Source organism: Myotis davidii, unplaced genomic scaffold (genome assembly GCF_000327345.1).
Source record: "Myotis davidii unplaced genomic scaffold, ASM32734v1 scaffold142, whole genome shotgun sequence".
Taxonomy (NCBI): Eukaryota; Metazoa; Chordata; class Mammalia; order Chiroptera; family Vespertilionidae; genus Myotis; species Myotis davidii.
In genome coordinates, this window is record NW_006294400.1 from 1,113,768 (window position 1) to 1,135,392 (window position 21,625).

Genomic DNA, 21,625 nt, shown 5'->3' on the forward strand with positions numbered 1-21,625 from the left:
GGCAGCAGGGGAGCCGCAGAGCGAGAGGCGCAGGGCAGTCCCAGCGCGCTCCACGCCACCTGGCCCAGCCCGCCCTGCGCGCGCGACGGTCTGGAGTGACGCCTCCCGTGGCATTCTGGGAGTTGTAGTCCGTGCCGCAGAGACCCGTGCTTTCTTCTCTCTCCACGCCCCCACTCCGCACCCAGGACCGGTAAGAGACTGGCGAGCTCTGCCTGGGTCCCGAACTCCCAATCCTCCGGCATTCGGTTCTATGGGAGAGCACCCCCCACCTGCCACATTGGTGGAGAATCGGAGTCCGCGTTTAGACCCGGCAGCATTCGGCAAAGGCCCAGCACCACACCTAGGAGAGAGCTAGAAGTGTGGTTTCAGACAGAAAGGTTAGCAAGGATTAAGTCCAATAACTGGTTCTGTGGCAAAATGGCTAGCGCATTGGACTTTTGTTGGAATTTGGCATGGTTATTCTAAAGTTTTGGGTTCCAGGTCCTCCCTCAATTCCATTTTTTTTTATGTTCTATAATTATTTTTTTCTTTATTGGTTAAGGTATTACATATGTGTCCTTATCCCCCCCTTGCCCCCCCCCCACCTCGTGCCCTCAGCCCCCTAGTGTCTGTGTCCATTGGTTATGCTTATATGCATGCATACAAGTCCTTTGGTTGATCTCTCCCTGGGTATTTTTTTTATGGACATAGTACCTTTAGAAGTTTCAGAAGACCTGCAGATTTGAGCACCTCTCACCTCCGCTTCTGGGACAGTAAACTTGGTGCCGGGATTACTGAGTAGGAATCCTTTCTCATCCACGGTAGTATCTTGTAAGCAATCTGGCACACCTGATGGTACAAAGGGCACGGATCTGGGGACCTAACTTTGACTTCTAATCACTGAACCCTGCAGGAAATTAACCTCCAGGTCAGTGACCAGATTTGTCACGCCACCTGCTAAGCCCTGGGCCATTGGCCAACTTCCCAGCCCTGTGCAGCTCTGGGCCTCTGAAAACTTGGTTCCTTGATAATCAAAACATGTTGGTGATCCACGGTTGCCATCTGTCTTTGAATAGATCCCTGAATCCCTTAGTCTAGTAGAAGTCCTTAGAAAAGGGGGAGGGACAGTTTTCAGGGTCTATTCATAGGGATTAAAAATGAAAATTTGGTCTGATAAGTATTTGGACCTATTTCTTCCAGCGTATAAGGTGCCTCCTTTTGGGGGAGCTAGGTAAATTAAAGCAACTCCTTCCCCATGGGTTACAGTCAGGAGGCAGTGTTGCACTGGGTGCTTATGGGTGTGGACATCCAACAGACTTGGGTCAACTCAAAGTCTCCATTTCTTCTTCTAGGTAAAAACTAGAGGCCTGGTGCAAGAAATTTTGTGCACTCGGGGGTTTGGGCAGGGGGGTCCCTCAACCTGGCCTGCCCCCTCTCACAGTCCAGGAGCCCTCAGGGGATGTCCTACTGATGGCCAGACTGTGGCCAGAAGCCACAGTCTGGCCTCCCTCTGTGGGAGGTGACCAGGCTGATCAGGGGAATGCGCCACCCCCATCATCCTGCTGCTGCTGCCACTGCCAGCCACTGCGGCTGTGAGGCCTGAACCCTGGGCCTCGCAGCCACTGGGGCTCACGGCTGCCTGAGCCCACGGCTGCCGTGAGCCCCAGATTCGCAGCTGCTGTGGCTTTGTCTGGATGGACGTCCACCCTAATTAGCATATTACCCTTTTATTAGTATAGATGAGAACATACTCATAGTGATTATCTCAAAGGGTTTGGGTGGAGATTCATGGGGAGCTTTTGAATTAGCACTTGACATACTTGTTATTGTAGTTTACAGGCTCATTGACCACAAAGCTCCTACAAAATCTAGGTGTGAAGATTATCTCTGATTGTATCCACAGGGCTTAGCAAATAGCAGAAGCTTGATAAATGTTTGACAGGGAGAGTGAATTGGAAGCATGGACCTTATCCACACCAGGATCCAGGGAAATAATTATGATTATTTCCACATCAACTGCGGAGGTCAAATGCAAATAAGGCCAGTGAGAATTTGAAGTAGGGTGGTGGTGACCAGCCCCCCTGTTCTCCACCCAGGCAGGTACCATTGGTGAAGCCAAAGCCGTAAGTCCACAGCCAAGGGGCCAGGCCTGAGGGGTAGGTGCAAGGGGACACAGAGGCAGCAAGACAGTCTGCCTTCAAGTTGCTTATAGCGAGGGCGGGTGGAGATTAGATTACTAGACTAGGTTGCTCACTGCGCTTCTGTAATACCCACCACACATTATTGTGATGTCTTCTTTGCTGTGTAGTCAGATGCATCTGGGTTGCACTTCCATCCCCAACCGTGAGTCACTGGGCAAAGCACCTCTCCCCATGGAGCCTCAGTGTCTTCATCTGTAGAATGGAAATCCAGCCATCATGGCCCCTGCTTCATGGGGCTGGGCATTGATTCAATGAGATGTGCATGTCAAGCTGTCAGCCCAGGGCTGGCACATGGGAGACCTCAGCTGCCGTAAAGTTGCTCATCCAAGAGGGTGGGGATGCAGCTGTCTTGAGCACGGAGAACCCCCAGCAACCAGCAAACACTTAGAAGACACTAGTCCCTTCCACGGGCAGGGAAGGCCGTGTGGTGGGAAGGGATTGGAAAGGCCTTTGTGTGCCAGGTTGAGTTTTGTCCTGGTGCAGTGAAGAGGCATTGCAGGTTCTTAGGAAGGGCAGGAGCTGGATGCTGTCATTGGTGGGACAGGCTCAGCCTAGGCTGACCTCACCGTGGGCTCCTTTCCATGGACATGACCCCCATCTGCCCTGCGTTAGGGAACATCAGCACTTGAATGTCCAGCTGTACCGGAGCCTCACATTTGGACTCCCTTGAATTAAACCTCTCCAGAGTGGAGTGGTTTGATCCCTGGCACACAGTAGGCACTTACCCCACAGATATTCAGTTGGATGGCGTTAGTGACCTCCGAGTTGTGTAAGTCCACCCACTCTGGGTGTGTGCAAAATAAACTCTCTGGTTGATTTGTACATGATGACTTCAGAGGCCCCCAAGGGCCTTCCTGGCAAGTGACAGCTTCCATTTCCTAAGTGTTTACTATGCAAACTGCACGAGCACATGGCCCTGTGTGGGACAGGCATATACTCTCCCTGTTTTACAGAGAAGAAAACAGAGGCTCGGAGGGGTGCCCTGACGAGCGCAAGTGGGCAGAGCTGGTCAGTGCGGGCCAGGTCTGCCCTTAGAGCCTGAGCCCCCGAACACCGCTCTGGGATCGGCTCCATGTGGCTTTTGTGGGGCAGAGGGAAAGGGAGCTTCCCTTGTATGTCCTGAGACAAGCTCCACGCCCCCCCTCCCCCACGCCCCAGCTGTGGGACCCGGGGCACTTTCTGAACCCGAGACCCAGGGTCCTCACCATGAAGTGAGGCTGTGGTGGGGGCTGAATAAGACCTTGCATGTGGGGTGCTCAGCGTGGGGCTTGACATCCATTCCTTCAGCAACGAAGCAGTAAGCCCCTGCTGTGTGCCAAGCACTGTTCCCAGCAGTGAAAGAATAGGGTCCCTGCCCTCCTGAAGCAGACATGGAACTTGTATGTAAAGAAACAAAATAATTTCCGAGTGCTCTGGCTCAGTAGCTCAGTTGGTTAGAGCATTGTCCCTGTTTATCAAGGCTGCAGGTTTGATCTCTGGTCAGGACACACATACAAGAAGCAACCAATGAATGCATAAATAAGTGGAAGGACAAATCAGTGTTTCCCTTCCGCTCTCTCTCTCTCTGGAAAATAAAAGTAAAAGTAAAGCCGAAACCGGTTTGGCTCAGTGGATAGAGCGTCGGCCTGTGGACTGAAGGGTCCCTGGTTCAATTCCGGTCAAGGGCATGTACCTTGGTTGCGGGCACATCCCCAGTAGGGAGTGTGCAGGAGGCAGCTGGTCGATGTTTCTCTCTCATCGATGTTTCTAACTCTCTATCTCTCTCCATTCTTCTCTGTAAAAAATCAATAAAATATATTTTAAAAAAGTAAAAGTAAATAAAAAGTTAAAAAAGATAATTCCTGAGTGGTAAGCACTCTAACAGGTGATGTGGAGTAAAGGGGAGGGGGCCGTCTCAGATGGCTGGTCAGGGCCGGCCCCTAATGAGGTGACATTTGAGCACAGATGTGAATAACAAGAAGCTGACTATGTAATGACTTGGGAACAAAGACAGGAAAAAGGTCAACATGGTTTATTAAGATGAATGTAAGTTTCTAGGCAGAAGTTGACAGGGCCTCATGGCCTGCGGTCAGAACTCAGTATGCGGTAGCTATAGCCAGTATAATTGTCCTCTGGCTGGTGACAAAAATGCCACCCTTTGATCTGGAAGCAGGACTCTACCAGCCACCCCCGCTAATCCCGATACCCAGCGCCCACCTCTTGTGAGCTGTAGAGCCCCAGGGTTGCGCAGGCACCAAGAGGTTGGAGCAGGTGAGCTACCAGGCTGGGCAGAGGCCATCTCGAGTCTGACCTTTTGCCCCTGATCTGGGCACTGTTGACTTTTACTGCTCTAGGAACAGTGCCTGGGATCCTGGGAAGCCACGGAAATGGCGGGCAGGTCTGGAAAGGCCAGTACTGCAAAGATCGATGAGGTACGAGGAGCCCACTCCAACCTCCTCCTCTTTCTGCAGAAACTCAGCTCAGGAAAAGGCTTCCCTCTTGGAAAGGCGATGGCTCCGAGGTCAGCCTCCAGCCTCCCACGTCCGCCCTCTGCCACCGGGAGCCCTAGACTGAGATGTGGCGGGCACCAGGCCGACACCGGGCATGGCGGTGCGGAGCAGGTCCAGCCCCAGCTCTGTTCCTGTTGCCTCTTTAGGAAAATGCAGTAAATAGCACCACCTCCCCCCATGACTGTTGGTGTCAGTGTGATAATGAACAGAAGTGTTTGGCACTGCTTAGCACACTGTACAGTTATAACTACACTGTAACTGTTATCACCCGTAGGGAAACTGAGGCACAAGAAAACTAAGCAGGAGGCCTTGCAACCTGTGTTCTAGTCACTCCAGCCAAGTCCTTGCCCATCCCGGGCCTTTGTTGCCCTCGCCACACAACGAGGAACTAGTCCCTCAAAACTCTGAAGGCTCTGCCATTCTCGCAGAGTACCTGGTTCTATCCACAGGCAGGGCCACGTACTCTTCCACGATCCCTTTTACTTGTCTGTCCCCACTCCTTGGCTCGGACCCAAGGAAAATGCCTGGTTGCTGCTCGAAGATGACCCTGTTGTCTCGCAGCTGCTCCTCCACCTGCGCACACAGCCACGCAATCGCTCCTGCCCCTTGGTCCTTCAGAGAGCATCGCCGCATGAAGCCTCGGCAATAACCAGAGGTGCTGTTCTCATTCCCTTCAGCGATGAAATGGGCCGAGGGGAGGGACTGCCCCAGGTCCTCTGCTAGAAAACCCTAGAGTTAGGAGCTTGAATCTGTGGGGCCAACTGCAGGCCTGAGGTGGGCCAAGCGGCTGAAACGCAGACTAGAGGGGGTGTTTCCTCTCGGGGCTCAAAGGCCCAAGGCTGCGTCAGCCAGCACTGGGCGAAGGCAGGGAAGCGGGCCCGCAACCTGAGGGAGCCTTTCTCCGGACGGTGGAGACTCCCTTCCCCTCTGCCTCCCTCTTCTCCGGCCTTTGGCATTGGGTCGCATCCTCACTCCTGGGAAGACGCTCAGCCTGGCACCCAGAAAGCCCTGGCTGGGAGGGAGGGTCCGGAGCAGGTGTGGACCAGTGCGAGTCCAGATGGCTGGTTCCTGTCCACGCGTGGTTCTCTGGGCAGCTCCAGGCTCCCCTGGGAGCTCACTGCACTGCCTGATCCCGCCTGGGTTGGCCCTCAGAGCCACTCAGCACTGTTACGACAAATTCTGATAATATCCAAAGGTCAATGTTCAAAGAAAAGCAACAAAGGTAGTGGCCATGGAGCCTTCTGCCTCCAGGGGAAGTGGGTGGGTGAGGGTGAGGAGGGCCTAGGCCTTGATGTGCGTGGGGGGGTCCGTGATGCCCAGCTCCTCCCGCAGGGCCTTCAGGGGCTGCTCCCAGCGCCGCTCGTAGTACAGATTGAGGACACACGGGGCCCTGCGCCCGTTCTGAACTGCCCACGGGACCAGCTCCGAGACCAGCACTTGCAGGTGCCTATGGGGCAGCAGAGGGAGAAAACAGAGGGTCCTGAGAGCCGGCACACGTTGTGCCCAGCGGTCCACGTGCATTTTCTCAGTTGATCCTCACACAGACCCAAGACAAAGGGGTTATTATCACCATTTTTTAAATGAGGAAGCAGAAACTCAGCGAGGTTAGAATCCCATGCCCAAAGCCACCCATCTTGACCGCGCCACGCCCGGGTTTAAATTGAGGGCTACCTCACTCCAGAAACTAATGTAGATTGCCCCCAGCCGCACCTGCATCATTCTGCCCTGGCACCGAGGCCTGGCCCAAGGGACTCGAGGGTCCCATGAACTGTCCAGGCTTCAGTTATTGGCCTGGAGGCCTTGGGCCAAGCCAGTTGCACCTCTCCGCCCTGTTCCTTCCACCCTGGCTTCCTGGAGGACCACTGAGGCTGCTTAGGAAGGCTGCATGCTCTTCCTTTTCCTGGAGCCTTGGCCCCTTTGACATCTCCCTTGACCCCTCACCCCCACCCCTTGAGAACTTACTGGGCACTGAGTCGGATTGGTCCAAAGAGTGCGCCCAGGATGCACATGGGCAAGCCGGTCTGGACAGCCTCAAACCACTTCACCACGATCTCCCCTGCGGGACAGGGTAGAGATGGAGGTGGGAGGTGAGGAGGGGCCAGGAAGAGAGGCCAGGGATGCTCATGGCAGGGAACAGTGAGGTGGCTGCTCCTCTCTAAGGTGTCTCTTCTCTACAAGGGGTCAGCCATGCTCAGCCTGGTCTGTGCTGTGCCCAGGCACTTGACTTGGTGGGGAGGAGAGGGCCCAAGAAAGAGCCAGAGGAAAGAAGGGCTGGAGAGGGAGTTTGGGGTCAGAATGCAGGAGACCTGACAGCCAGGCTAGTTCCTACAAGCCTTCGGGAGTTCCCGAGGGTGTCAGAGAGGGAGCCTGCTGCGTGGACGCTTCTCATCTGTGTAGGAGCCATGAGAGGTACTGGGGATGACACAGATGCTACTGAGATGTTCCGATAAAGCAAAAAATGAGGCACTATGTCAGCTAATGGGCGGGTGGCAGAGAGGCGAGCCCTGCCCTGGCCCTGGCGGACAGGCTTGCTGGAGCATCCTGCCCTGCCCAACCCCCACTCTCAAGGCAGCTGGCACTCACCCAGGATGTTGGTGGGCATCCCCAGCAAGGTGTGGAGCATGTCATGCACCTCCCGGTACCGCTGGATCACGTACGCTAGCTCCTCATCGTCCACGAATCGGGTGGGTGCCCGGGTATCTGGGGAGACCCTCTGACAACCATGAACCTCCCCTAGACCCCCTTCCCACAGTTCCCAAGGCTCAACTGCCAGCCTGTCCTTGGCTCTGTCAACCACTCCCACCAAACTCATACCCTCACTCTCTGAGGACTTTGCTTCTGCCTATACCAGCTGACGGGAATCCTTCGTGATACTGGCAACCCCTCAACCCACGCCAACTCACACATAACGCATGTAACCAGTTGGAATATATGGCACAAAGGCCCCAGGGGAGGGGGAAGCAGGATTCTAATGGGGATAGGATTTCAGTGGGACAGATGAAAGCTCTGGAGGCTGGTTTCTAACAATGTGAGCATACTTCACACTGACTATCCTTTAGAGATGGATAAGAAAACTTAAAGTTTTCTTTATTGATTGATGATTGATGAATGGGAGAGAAACATGATTTGTTGTTCACATATTGATGCATTTATTGGCTGATTCTTGCATGTACCCTGACGGGGAATCAAACCTGAAACCCTGGCATATCAGGGCAACACTCTAAGTACCAAATGCGCTATCTGGCCAGGAAAGGTGGGAAATGTTATGTGTGTTTTTTCTGGTTTTGTTTTTTTTGTTTGTTTGTTTGTTTGTTTTTTTAATATATTTTATTGATTTTTTACAGAGAGGAAGGGAGAGGATAGAGATAGAGAATTAGAAACATCGATGAGAGAGAAACATCGATCAGCTGCCTCCTGCACATCCCCCACTGGGGAAGTGCGCGCAACCCAGGTACATGCCCTTGACCGGAATCGAACCTGGGACCTTTCAGTCCGCAGGCCGACGCTCTATCCACTGAGCCAAACCGGTTTCGGCGGTTTTGTTTGTTTTTTTTACCACAATTAGAAGTTGAGGGTAAAAAAAAAAGATCCTTAGCATGAGCTAAAGATCCCAGCGTGTTCTCTCCCACCGCCCTCATCGTCACCTTGGTCAGTCCCGCTCACCCTTTGTGACCCCGCTTAAGTGTCACCTCCAGGGGCAGCGGGTTCCTGACCTGCAGACTGATCAGGCCCACAGCATGGCCTCCTGTAGCATGCGGCACCGCCCTATGGCACCTGACACGACTGCATCCTGTTTAATGCATGTGCTTGTCAATGTCTCCTTTCTGGATCTGGCTGTCCCACCACTTGCCACATGTGGCCACTGGGCCTGGACATGAGACAAGTTCCAGCTGAGACATGCTATCCATGAAAATCACACACTGGATTTCAAAGACTTAGTATGAGAATAGTGTCAAGTCTCAATAATTAAAAAACATTGACTACATGCTGAAACGTATTTTAGATACACTGGGTCAAACAAAATGCTATTAAAATTAATTCCACCTGTTTTTTTGTTTTTTTTTTGGCTTCACTAACGTAGCTAGCAGCAGATTTAAATGTCCTACGTGGCTTGCATTCTAGTTCTGTGAAGAGCGCTGCAGCGGTCTGGTCTTCCTGTCCCCACGCGTGGCCTCAGCCTGTCCAGAGGTTGAGAGGTTTGTGTCTCTGCAGCTGGGGGGCTGCTGGTTCAGTGCCATGCTCTATGTGTGGCCTCACTGGGTGCTACTTTCTACTGCGGCATTCTGCTTGTGTGAAGCTGAAGTTGATCACAGGCATAGCAGCTAGACTTACTGAGTCCCTACTATGTGCCTGCACTGGATGACGTCCTTTACATATATGACCATACTTCATCTTCATGACCATCTAGCGGGTGGATACAGATGGAGCCTCAGATACAGATAAGAAAAATGGGCCCGGCTGGTGTGGCTGAGCGTGGACCTATGAACCAGGAGATCATGGTTCGATTCCAGGGTTGCTGGCTTGACCCCCAGGAGGGAAGGGTGTGCTGAAGGCAGCCAATCAGTGGTTCTCTCTCATCATTGATGTTTCTATCTCTCTCTCCCTCCTCTCTGAAATAAAAAAAAAAATGAAAAGAAAAAGAAAAATGAGGCTCAGAGATAAAGTAACTTGCCCAAGATCACACAACCAATCAAATGGCTGAGCCAGGATTTGAAACAAAGTTTGCTGGATTCCAAGGCCAACAGCTTTAACGTCCATTATTGATAAGCCGCGTAAGTGCCCTGGAGATAAACATTAGGTCCTTTTCCTCAGATAAGGAATCTGAGCCTCAGAAAGGCCAAAGGACTCGCCCAGGCCCTAAAGCTGGGAGGAGGCAGGATTCTAGCTCAGCCGCCGCTTCACTCCACAGCTCACGCCTCACAATCTTGATGCCACAAGGACGGCTGACCACATTCCTTACTGAGGTCCACTCAGGGTGGGTGACTTCACTCTGAACCTTGATCTAAATCTCTGCTGGTACAAAGGTGTTACTTCACCTTTTGTGGCTGCTGGTTCCCATCCTCTGGAAGTGTCACAACTGCTCGGGCTGTTAGCACAGCTGGGGCTGTGATGGGCAAGGTGCCAGGGAGGCCCTGCAGTCCCCTCTCCTCCTCAGTAATAGGACAAAAGGCTCTGGGGGAACTTCAGAAGGCTGTCCCTCCCTGGCTGACACTAGGGGCAGGTTACCTTGGTGCGTTTCCCATTGATGAAATAATGTGCATCCCGGTGAAGTGTGAGAGAGGGTCTAAACTGGGGTGGGGGCAGGTGCCAGGAATGTGTGGGGGCAGGTTATTTTTCCAAGGATAATAACCTAAGCAGTGCTTCTCGACTGTCCACCGGGGGACATCTGCAAAGTCTGGAGACATCTGTGGTAGTTAGGACTTAGGGAGGTGCTACTGCCGTCTGGTGGGCAGAGGCCAGGGAGGCTGCTAAACATTCTACAATGCACAGCACAGCCCCGCAACAATGACTTATCCAGCCCAAAAGGTCAATAGTGCCAAGGTTGAGAAACCCAATTCCAAAGGAACCTTCACTCACTCCGTCACCTCCCCCAGCCTGGTTGGCTCCTGCGCTGGGCTGGACAGCACTTCAGAGGTCCTTTGTGGGGATGTGTACATGTTGGCGGGTGGGGGGAGGGGCAGGGGCTGTATCCTAAGGTGCTTTTATAAATCAGATGTTACTCTCCTGCTTGAAACCCTCAGGGGCTTCCTACTGCTCCTATTACAAAATGCAGACTCCTTCCCATGGCTGGCAGGGCCTGGCCCGGCTGCTCTCCTGCCCATGGCTGCCTCCCCCCGACTCTCCTCTGTGGCCACGTGGGTAGGTCTCCCTCTCCTGAAACTCACAGAGCCTCCCACTTGCCAATCCCTTGGGACGGTCATCCTGTGTTTCCTCGGGGCTGGCTCCTCCTCCTCTTCTTAGCCTCCCAGGACCACCGTATCGAAAGTGGCCAACCCCACGCCCACCCTTGTCCTGTCTCGATGGTTGCTGTCCTCATAGCACCATCTGCTAGAATGCGAGCTCCACAAGGTAGGCTCTTGGCTGGTTTTATTCACTGCATCCCAATTACTATGCACAGTGCCTGGTAAGTTCTAAGTACTCGATAAATATTTTACATGAATTTTTATATGACTATTTCTTTCTTTTACTGTTTTATTTACCTCCCCAACCAGAATATTAGGTCCATGAGGGCAGAGATCTTGCCTGGCTAGTTCACTATTATGTCCCCAGGACCTGGAACAATGTGATGACACATGCCAGATGCTAAACAAATGAATGAGTTCCTCAGTAATTAGGACACCCCCAACCCCCGCCGCCACCTGGGGCTGGAGAGTGCCACGACTTGCCATACCCTAGGGAAGCATAGTGCCTGGAACGGGGGGCACAGGGCAGCAGTTAACAGCATGATCTGGGTGTGCATACTGCTTCCAGTAACACTGGCTGTATGAAGCCAGCAAGTTGCTTAACTCCTCTGAGCCTCAGTTTCATCTATTCAAAGGGCATAACGTACTTGACGGCATTATTGGGAGGATTCAGCAAGATCATGTGAGCCTGGCATCTGGAATACAGTAGAGGTTAATAAATGCTAGCCAGAGTTCTCGGTTGGAGCGATATTACTGGCCCATTTACCTGTCCCAGAGAAAATGACAAAGGCTGGGCACAAGAGACTGAAAAGCACTCCTGCCCATGGTGGCAACTTAGGGTTCCTCCTTTCTTGGGACGCCACTCCCATGCCTCTCATCTGACCTTCCTGGTAAGGGCCAAAGGCACAGAACCTGGACACTCACATTCACATCCAGGAAACGGAGATACTCGCGGGCGAGGGAGCCCTCAGGCAGGCTCCGGAGCTTGTCCAGGTCAAGGGTGGACAGAGAGATCCGGGGACGCTCCCTGCAAGACAGAAGCAGGACCTAGGTATTGGGCGGGCACCAGCAAAGGCAGGTAAAAGGTTCTGCTGGAACAAGGCTGAGAGAGGGGAAGGGGCAGAGCATCAATGGGGACACAGTCCCGAGAGAGCTTCTTCGAGGTGGCAGGGACTGAGGAGAGGTCACGCTTCCTGCCTATAAGGGCACAGTCTAGGCAGGCAGGCCTCACAGGTGATCAGGGTACTCACCAAGGGCACTGCAGGAAGGGGTGAGGGTACAGTTAGCAGGTGTTATGGAAGCTTAGAGAGGGTATAGAGCCCTGTGGCTGGAACTGGGCAGAGGCCACCAGATGGCACTACCCAGGGGTCATCGTAGTGTCTATATGAATTGGATCCCAGGAGTTAAGCAGTGCCCAGCCTGTGCAGCCATCCATAGCCAGGATATGCAGAGCTCCCTAGAGGAACAGGACTGACACAATGGGACTCGAGATCCCCACAGAATATTCCCAACCGACACCCCCAGGCAGAGCTGGAACCTACTGCAGGATCTGGGCACCCTCTGAGTCCCTCTTCATCTGGTCCCTGAGGACCCTCAGGGCACGGCACCCTGTGGTTTCCCCTAGAACTGCAACCATGTCTGAAAGGAAATTGGGACAAATACAGGATCTGATTAGGTAAGTTACCTGACCTGGTCTGAGTCTCAATTTCCTAACTGATAAAGATCTACCTCTTAGTTATGAGGATTCATGTTAAACACCTAGCAAATCATCCTGCACAGAGGCAGGGCTCAATACAGCTATACTTATTAGTATTGCTGTTATTAATCTGCTGGGATGAGGTAGCTCCAGTTAGCACAGTGCTTTCCAGATCACTTTCACACCCACGATCACAACACAATATAATGTCTCCATTGACAGGCACAAGCTTTGGTATCAGAGTGCTGGGTTTGAGTCCAGGTGCAGTCACTATCTAGGTGATCTTGTACAAACTGCTTCCCATTCCCAAGCCCCAGTGTCCTAGTCTGTGCAGGTAACAGCTTTCTAATAGGGTTAACGTAGAAATCAAAAGCATCATGCATAACAAAGCACTTAGCACAGTGAGCAGCCAGGTGTGCTCAGTGAGCAGTCAGCATTATCGTTTTTATTAGCAGGAGTAATAGTACTCTTCAGACTTAAGGGATGAGGAAGGCATGGCAGAATCTTAGGATGCTCTAGTTATACATCCAGCAAACATTTATCGAGCATTTATTACGGGCCAGGCACCATCCACAATGCTGCCGAGACTGTGGGAAAAGGCAGTCATGGTCCCGAACCTTATCAAGTTTAATTTCTGGTGGGTGTTAAAATTCAATGGTGCTTATAAATCACCTATTTAGTCCAGAGGTTGTCACTGTGGCTGGATGACAGATACCTGCCCTCTCCACACCTGACAGATACGGAACCCAGGCGTCTGCATTTCTACGAATGTACCGGGTGATTATGAGGTACAGCCTCCAGCCTTGGGTACCCAGACCTAGACTATTCCCCAGTGACCCGTAGGAAACGGAAATTTTGACAGAGGCCGGGGCCTGCCCAGGCTTCCAAGGCAAGGGCCTCCCGGGGAGCGCGGGGCATGGGCGGCCTTACCGTGGCGATACGGGTTGTAGAGGGCCATGCCCGCAGAGCCGGCGGTCAACAGCACCTTCTGCAGCAGGGAGGTGGGGATGTGTTCGGGGTAGAGCAGGCCGGTGCCCTGGCTCGCGGCTCGGAGCGGCACATCTGCGGGGCAAGAAGAAGGCCGGGGTCAAAAGTGTGGGGGGGACCCCAAGACTTCCCTCCGTCCCTGCCACTTGCCTGCAGCAGGGCCAGGGAAAACTTGGAACAGACGGAGGGGACGCAGGGTCCCGCGCAGCAGCGTCACCATGACAGCACGCGCTGCCCGAAGGTCGCGGGAGGACGGCGGGGCAGGGCCGCTGCTCCAAACTTCCCAGGCGACCGAGCGCCTGAAGGTCAGAAGAACTCGAGCCCTATTCCTCTGAGTAGGGCCTTTGGGAGGCGGGGGAATGGGGCCGAGGAAAGGGCCCTATCGCTAAATATGGGAAGTGAACCCAGGCGAGCTGTCTGCCACCTCCTCTACGGATGATAACTCCCCATTTCACTGCACCCCCGGGAAGGGTGTCCCCGTCCGACCCGCTAACACGGGGCTACGGCGACGGAACACACATCCTTTTCCGCACACCGTTCCCCCGAGGATGTTAGGGGGAGAACCACTTCCGGCTGCGAAACCTGACGGCGCCCATTGTACGGACACTATTTGGTGCGGGACCGTACGACACTTCCGCCCGTCCAGCTCGGCCCGGAACCTGCGCCGCGGGCGCGGACATGGGGGCTGCCGGCGCGGCCCGGCTGCACGGGCTCTTTGCGACCTACAAGCCCCCCGGGCTGCACTGGAAGCACCTGCGGGATACGGTGGAGCTGCAGCTTCTGAAGGGTGAGTGCCTAGCCCTAGCCGGACTCCCGATTGCGCGCCCGTTCTCCCGGGAATCCTTTCCCGCTTCTGATCCTCTAGCAAAATGAAGTCATGTGATCTAGTCGCCTGGGAGAGCGCTTTTCTAATCATGGGTTACGCCTCACCTTCCCTTGTGTTCACTTGGGTAAACAGACTCGGTATTGCCCGTTGTCGTACGCAGTAAATAAGTCATAGGTTTGGGATTTGAACTCGTCTGTTTCCTAACTGTTCTGTTCGCTGGTGCGCGCCCTGGGTCCTCGTCCGTCTCCCGCATCTCCGTACTTCCCTGCCCCTCCTCCCCAGGTGTTGGGACAGAATTGACACGATGTCCTCTACCTGGGTATGCACAGGTCTCAATGCTGGGAAGCCTCCTGCCCCTGAGCAGCGTGTTCGCTTTCTGCTGGGCCCTGTGGAAGGCGGCGAAGAGAAGGAGCTGACCCTCACAGCCACCAGTGTGCCCACCCTCACCAACCATCCGCTGGGTAAGGCGCGTTCGGGCAGGGGCTAGGGCCGGGGTCCCTTCGCAGGAAATCTCTGTCCGGAGTGAGTACTCAGACTCCTGTCCCAGACCTTCGGAGGGCCGCAGTGGGGTTGAAGTGTTTGGCAAGGAATATGCAAATTTTCCAGATAGGAAATGCTTCAGGCTTTGCAGGTTCAATTCTGCCATCATAGTGCAACAGCGGCTGTAGGCAGTATGTGAAGCCATGAGCCTGCCTGTATTTCAATCAAACTTTATTTATGGACACTGACCTTTGAATTTCACATAATTTTCATATGTCACAAACTATTATTCACTTGATTTTTTTTTTGAATCTGTGAAAAATGGGGTGTGTGTGTGGGGGGGGAATTTAACTCGTGGGCCATTATAAAAACAGGCTTGAGGATTTGTCCTGTGGACTGTAGTTTGCTGGCCCCTTTACTGTTCCCAGACTCCAGGTAGGAATTGAGGCCCTTGGGGGGAAGTCCTAAGGAGGTAGAAGATGTTGGGAGGCTAGAGGATGACCCAGGGGAACCTCTTCAGCAGTGATATTCAGTGACTCTCCCGTATTAACAGTCACAGTATGGTATAATAAGGATCTGCTTTGTACTAGATGCTGTGTTAAGCTTTTTCCAAATACCATCTCATTGAAACTTCACCACAATCCTATGAGGTCCAACCTGTAGCGATAAGGCTACGTACTAGGAATGAGGTCTCCACACAGCCCGGAGCCGTCCTTATTTGTTGAGGAAAGGTACCTCGTCTGTTTCCTTCTAGTACGTGGACCAGCATTCACCAGCCTGAAGATTGGCGTGGGACACCGGCTGGATGCCCAGGCATCTGGGGTGCTTGGTAGGTGAGGGGATGCAGTGATATAGCCTTGGGGGAGGATTGGGAGATACCAGAAGCCCAGCCCACTTTTAACCTGACATCCGTTTCTCACCACTATTCTCCCCTGATTCTCGCCCCAAATCCGACCAGCTGGTGGAAGGGGGCGGGGGGAGTCACAATCGCTCACCTTTATCAAGTGATCTCTGCATGTGATGTGGTACAAAGCCATTCACCACAGCAGCCTTACTAGGTAGATGTTGTATGATTTTATGAATGAAGAAAGTAAGGTCCCACAGCTTAGGTGACTTGTCCTCGGTCACATGGCTAGTGAATGCCCTCGGTCCAGAGAGGGGAAACCATCATTGCTTTCGTGGGGTAGCCAAGCATGTGACTCTGGCCTCACCAGCGAGGGTCTGGACACACAAAGCCCTGAGTCATGAGCCATCTGTGTCCCCAGGGTCAGGCGGTGTCTGCATCCATACGCGACAGTCACAGTCCCCTTGTCTTGCTTCCCGGGGCACTGGCAGGCAGACATGATCTCATGCCCCCTCCCTGTCTAGGAGTGAATGGAGGACCATTCTCTCCTTCTGCCAGACGGAGAAACAGTGGGGAAAGGCAGGGAGTGGCCACAATGCCCTCATTTATGGGGCCTTCCTTTGTGCTGACTGCTTCCTGTGCGTGGCCTCAGTCTTCCTGACAGGGGCCGGGCAGTGTTTTTCTCCCCACTTTACTGATGAAGAGCCTGAAGACAAGGAGGTTAAGGACGTGCTTAGGGCCTCTCCTGACTTAAGTGCGGGTCTCTGTGACTGGGCCAGCGGTCTCGAACTTTTGAGCGCATCAGAAAGCCCTGGAAAGCCCTGGCCGGTGTGCTCGGTTGGTTGGTTGTCATCGGTACACCAAAAGGTTGCTCATTCAATTCCTGGTCAGGGCACGTGCCCAGGTTGCAGGCTTGATCCCAGGAGGGGGCATGCGGGAGGCAGCCTATCAATGTTTTCCTCTCATATCCATGTTTCTCTCTCTCTCTCTCTCTCTCCCTCTCTCTCTAAAGATCAATTAAAAACCCTTAAAAAAAAAGAAAAGAAACCCCTAGAGAGCTGGCTAAGCATCCTAGGCCCCTCCCCACCACAAGTCAGAGTCAGTGCACACGGTGGGACCCCGAAATCCACGTTGTCATTTATACCCAGAGGAGCTCACTTGCTTCCTGTAGAACAAGCTGTCCTTGCCCCCCGCTGGCTTCAGCAGCATTGGAGGCGGGAATATTCTGATGGCAGGTGTGGGGGATGGGGTCCCAGGGGAACGGGAACGGGGGCAGGGGGGGCAGGTGTGAGATCAGCCTGGGTTCCTTTCAGTGCTCGGCGTGGGACAGGGACGCAGTCTCCTCACCGACATGTACCACGCACACCTCACCAAGGTACGGGGGCTGGGACAGCCTGCGTATCCTCTGGCCCTTCCCTGGGGGCACTGGCAGGATCCTGAAGCTGAGAGGATTCCATTGGGGACATAGGCCATAAGTAAGCATGTTTTTATGGTCCCATGCTATGGAAGACTAACAGCAACGTAACAGTGACAGCTGGCACTATTGCCTGCTGGCTGCTCTGTGCTGAGCACTGTACGTGAGCGCCTCACTGCTTCCCTTCAGAGTGGGATCTGTGGTTAACCCATTTTACAGACGAGAGAACTCAGAGAGAGGATGTCACTTGCTCAGGGTCGTGTAGCCTGAAAGGGACAGAGCTGGAGTTTGGACCGGGATCTGTCCGACACCGGAGCCTGATCCGGACACCACTTCATTCTCTCCCCAAGACTGAGAAGTGGATGTCACTGTCTAGGCATCAGGGCGATCTGGCACCACGAGCGTGGGCAGTAGGTGTCATGTTAGAAGGTCCATGTTTTTAATGGTTAAGAGCACAAACTCTGGAGCCAAAACCAGCTTCTCCCTGTGCCAGCTATGGGTCCTTGGGTGGGTTACTTCCCATCTGTGCGCCTCCGCCCCTCATCTCTTAAATGGGAACGATAATAGTTCCTCTTCTGCATTAGGGTCACTTCGAAGCTAAGATTAGTGCCTACGTGCCACGTAGCCCATGGTAAATGTCCATCAGTGTCACTGTTGTCACCGTCTCTACCATCGTTGTCATCATTGCTCTGAGTTGTGGCAGAGGCATTCAGCTGCGTGGGTCATACTTCGAGGGGTGGAAGGAAGCCCACAGGGTGTGCTAGCAGGGGGCTGGCGTGACAGATTGTCAGGTTGCTGGAGTGGAGAGGCGTGGAGTGTCCTTCAGTGCCCTTTGTGGGCTGCCAGTCCTGACTGTCGTAGGAAAGTCCAGCATCCTTCCCCTGGGGGCAGTGGGCGGCCAGGCAGGGACTGAGCCTCTGAGCTCCCTGAGGACCTAATGGCCCCACCCCTGCTCTCAGCCCAGCACCTCCCTCAGTGCTGAGGCTCCGAGCAGGGACACACTGGGTCTTCCCCTCCCTGTCCTCGCAGGATTACACGGTTCGCGGCCTCCTGGGCAAAGCCACAGATGACTTCCGCGAGGACGGTCGGCTGGTGGAGAAGACAACATATGGTGAGAGCCCCTGGGAGCCCTGGGCATGTGGAGGAGCAGCTGAGGCTGCCTCCGCATTTGCTTTCCCTTGATTCCTCCCCCCGAGTCTCTTAGACACACCAAGCTCGGGCTGCCATTGGGGGGGCTTTGGACACATCGCTCTGTCAGGAGTGCCCTGTGCTCCCTTGTGCCTCTTCACCTGGTTTAAATGTCACTTCCCCCACCAGATCGATACCCATGAGAGTAGAAACTAATTTCACTCCTGTGGTCACACACAGCTCAGGGTCTGGGACGTGGGAGGTGCTTGTTGGATGGGGGATGGGGGATGGTGCATAGGTGGGGACAGATGGATGAATGAATGGTTGGGTGGGGGGTGGATGGTCCATTCTTCACTTACTCTCACCGTGTTCTAACACTCTATAATTTATCGTGTTTGTTCTGGCCAGATAGCTTAGCTGGTTAGAGTGTCGTCCTGATATGCTAAGGTTGTGGGTTTGATCCCTGGTCAGTGCACATTCAAAATCAACCAATGAATACATGTATAAGATGAACAACAAATCGGTGTTTCTCTCTCCCTCTCCTTTCCTCTCACAAAAAAATCAAAAAAAAAAATCATTGCATTTGTTTATTTGGCATATGTTTTTGAGCACCAGCCATGTTCTAGGCACTGGGAGGACATAGAGTAAATTAAATGGGTCTCCAGCTACAGTGAACTCAGTCTTAACAGGAGAGCAGACACACCTACACCTTCTAGGACAGATTAAAGCCTGGCAAGACAAAACTATGTATGTGTAGGTGTGTGTCAGCATCCAAAACGCATCTAAAGAGAATTACCAAGTTGACACTTCTGGGAAAAAGGAAGCCAGAATTTGGAGAATAGAGAGTGGACGATGGCAGAGATGATAACAGTGATAGAGATGTTTGTTGATGCGGATCTGAATTTCTTTTTCGTTTTTTAAAAAATATATATATTTCTTTATTGATTTCAGAGAGGAAGGGAGAAGGAAAGAGAGATAGGAACATCAATGATGAGAGAGAACCATTGATTGGCTGCCTCCTGCACACCCCCCACTGGGGATCGAGCCCACAACCCAGGCATGTGCCCTCGGCCGGAATCAGACCTGGGACCCTTCAGTCCACAGGCTGACACTCTATCCACTGAGCCAAGCCGGCCAGGGCTCTATTTTGTTGTTTTTAAGATTTTTTTTATTGTATTGATTTTTTTTTTTAGAAGGCGAGGAAGGGAGAGGGAGAGAGAAGCATCAGTGTGGGAGGGAATTGTCCATCAGCTGCCTCCTGCATACCTCCTACTGGGATTTGAGCCCACAACCCAGGCATGTGCCCTAACCAGAATCAAACTGGCAACCTTTCAGTGCACGGGATAATACCCAACTAACTGAGCCACATTGGTCAGGACGCAGATTTAAATTTCTTAAAGAAGATTCATATATCAATTGCATAATTAAAAAATAATGTAAAAACCAAAGAAAATTAAATGGTGGGAAAGAGACTCAGGTACAGATGGCAGAAGCCAGGAAGAAAAAGCCACATACTCCAGGAGGGCTTCCTGGAGGAGGCAGCATTTGAGTTGGCTGTAAATGAGAGGAGGAGGCAGGGGCATTCCAGGTAAGACAACAGCATGAAAGAAGCCAGGCAGAAGGGCTGAGAGGCCTAGGCCCTTCCAAGCTGGCAAGCCTTCGGCTACTACAACTGCTCCCTAACCTTTGGCACTTGCCCCAGCTGGGCCACAGGATCAGCCTGCCAGCAGAGTTTGTGAGTGTCCCCGGGCTCTGCTGCTGCCTGCCCCATAGTTACTCGGTGAGACCAGCAGGCAGAGCTACTCCCACTTTTGCCACTTGTTTCTGCGTTTGGACAGATGGCACCATCCCTGAATATTAGGCAAAAATCAGATTATATCTTTGAGCTTCATTTCCAGAAGAAAATGTTAGTAATCTAGAGTCTCACAGCCCCTTGAATGTGTCCTTAACATGCTGAGTTCTTGTGTATCTTTCTGAGAAGAGGGGCCCACACTTCCATAAGATTCTCAAAGGCCTCGCAACCCCCAAATGGACCAGAGGATGCTCTGGGATCCCCTTCAAATTCTGAGGCTGGTTTGGGGGAGTGAGTGGGTCAGGTTGCTGTTGCCCATCTGTGTGCTAACCATCCCTGTCTTTTTCAGACCACGTGACCAGAGAGAAACTGGATCGAATCCTGGCGGTGATCCAAGGCTCCCATCAGAAGGCCCTGGTGACGTAAGTGGGGCTCCACCCAAGCCTCCCTGAAACGGCCCTCTAGGAGGTGCCAGAAGAGCAAGAGTTGAATGCCCACAGGGCTCCCTTAGCCTCTGCCCAACCCAGGGGCAGATTCCACGGATCTTTTCAGAGCCTGAAACCAGACATGAACCATTCGCTCCTTCCACAGCATGCAGAAGTGCTTCTGTGCTGGGTCAGGCCAGGCCTTGGAGAAACCGAGGGGAATGAGACACCAGCTGCTCTCCTAGGGAGCGTGTGATCTAATGCAGAGGCAGCCAGGGGCCTGCATCATGGCACAGAGCCAGGGGGCGGGAGCAGGCAGCACTCGTGTGATGCTGAAGCCGGCAGAGTGTGCAGAGGAGGACAGGCTGCATTACAGATTGGAAGGGCTGACAGCTGCTGAAGGGGCCCTGGCGGGGAAGGGGAGGTGGAGAGGCATAAAGAGCTTCAGGAGTGGGCAGGGCCAGGGCTAAGCATCAGCCCAGTTCCCCAGCCCACACCAGCCACCCAAGTCTGTCCACCTCCTGATCCCAGGTACTCCAACCTCGATCTGCAGACCCAGGAGGCCTACGAGATGGCCGTGAAAGGCTTGATCCGGCCCATGAACAAGTCCCCGATGCTGATAACTGGTGTCCGATGCCTCCACTTTGCGCCTCCAGAATTCCTCTTAGGTAAGTTGCCCCAGGAAGTTGGAGCAGGGAGATGGGACTCCACGGAATGCCCTTGCAGAGGCCGGCACATGCCAGTCCCGAACTCTGCTGGCCAAGGCAGCAAGGACTGACGTCCTTGCCAGCCCTGGGCTGGACTTGGCCGATCACAGGCACACAGAACAAATACTGTCCTATCTTCTGCCAAGTCACCCTTCGAAGCCAGAACTTAGGGTCATAATAACGAGGGCTCCATTTCTTGGGCACTAACCAAGGCTCTCCCCATGCTAAGCACCTGATAGTATCAATTATCCCTTGGACTCCTCATAGCCACCCATTTTATAGATGAGCAAACCAAGTCTTAGAGCAGTGCTTCGACCTGCCCACATATCACCTGGGGGTCTTCTTACAAGGCACATTCTGACTCAGCATGTCTGGGTAGGACCTGAGATTTTGTCTGTCTTAACAATCTCACTTTGCGCCTCCAGAATTCCTCTTAGGTAAGTTGCCCCAGGAAGTTGGAGCAGGGAGATGGGACTCCACGGAATGCCCTTGCAGAGGCTGGCACATGCCAGTCCCGAACTCTGCTGGCCAAGGCAGCAAGGACTGACGTCCTTGCCAGCCCTGGGCTGGACTTGGCCGATCACAGGCACACAGAACAAATACTGTCCTATCTTCTGCCAAGTCACCCTTCGAAGCCAGAACTTAACAAGCAACTGTTACGTTTAGCGGCTCACTTCCAGAGCCACCCACTGCTTCAAGTAGATGTGGGCCATCAGACAGCATTCTCACTTCCCCTGTCCCCCCCAGCCTTCCC

General features: G+C 53.3%; 2 protein-coding genes across 2 annotated transcripts in view; one reads left to right on the top strand and one right to left on the bottom strand.

The window, feature by feature from the left end:
• Positions 1–4,176: 4,176 nt before the first annotated feature.
• Positions 4,177–13,782, bottom strand: COQ4 (coenzyme Q4). Its single transcript, XM_006768510.2, has 7 exons — positions 13,406–13,782; positions 13,199–13,330; positions 12,114–12,210; positions 11,497–11,599; positions 7,253–7,382; positions 6,632–6,725; positions 4,177–6,116 (listed from the first exon to the last, which is right to left on the bottom strand). Exons 1-7 carry the CDS (start codon positions 13,473–13,475, stop codon positions 5,951–5,953), a joined length of 792 nt encoding a protein of 263 aa, XP_006768573.1. The 5' UTR covers positions 13,476–13,782; the 3' UTR covers positions 4,177–5,950.
• A 90-nt stretch (positions 13,783–13,872) lies between these two features.
• Positions 13,873–21,625, top strand: part of TRUB2 (TruB pseudouridine (psi) synthase family member 2) — an 8,573-nt gene continuing 820 nt past the window's right edge. The window contains exons 1-7 of the mRNA XM_006768511.2: positions 13,873–14,042; positions 14,411–14,542; positions 15,316–15,390; positions 16,719–16,780; positions 17,849–17,930; positions 20,089–20,161; positions 20,696–20,832. Of these exons, the coding sequence (XP_006768574.1) occupies positions 13,934–14,042; positions 14,411–14,542; positions 15,316–15,390; positions 16,719–16,780; positions 17,849–17,930; positions 20,089–20,161; positions 20,696–20,832 (670 nt within the window). The 5' untranslated portion in view covers positions 13,873–13,933. The remainder of the gene's footprint in view (positions 14,043–14,410; positions 14,543–15,315; positions 15,391–16,718; positions 16,781–17,848; positions 17,931–20,088; positions 20,162–20,695; positions 20,833–21,625) is intronic.

What these genes read in the sequence shown, in the direction of transcription:
- COQ4 (XM_006768510.2), bottom strand. Translation starts at nt 13,475, where the DNA reads ATGGTGACGCTGCTGCGCGGGACCCTGCGTCCCCTCCGTCTGTTCCAA. An exon ending in TTTCCCTGGCCCTGCTGCAG is followed by an intron (nt 13,331 to 13,405) that starts GCAAGTGGCAGG and finishes CTTGCCCCGCAG; the next exon opens with ATGTGCCGCTCCGAGCCGCG. An exon ending in CTACAACCCGTATCGCCACG is followed by an intron (nt 12,211 to 13,198) that starts GTAAGGCCGCCC and finishes ATTTCCTTTCAG; the next exon opens with ACATGGTTGCAGTTCTAGGG.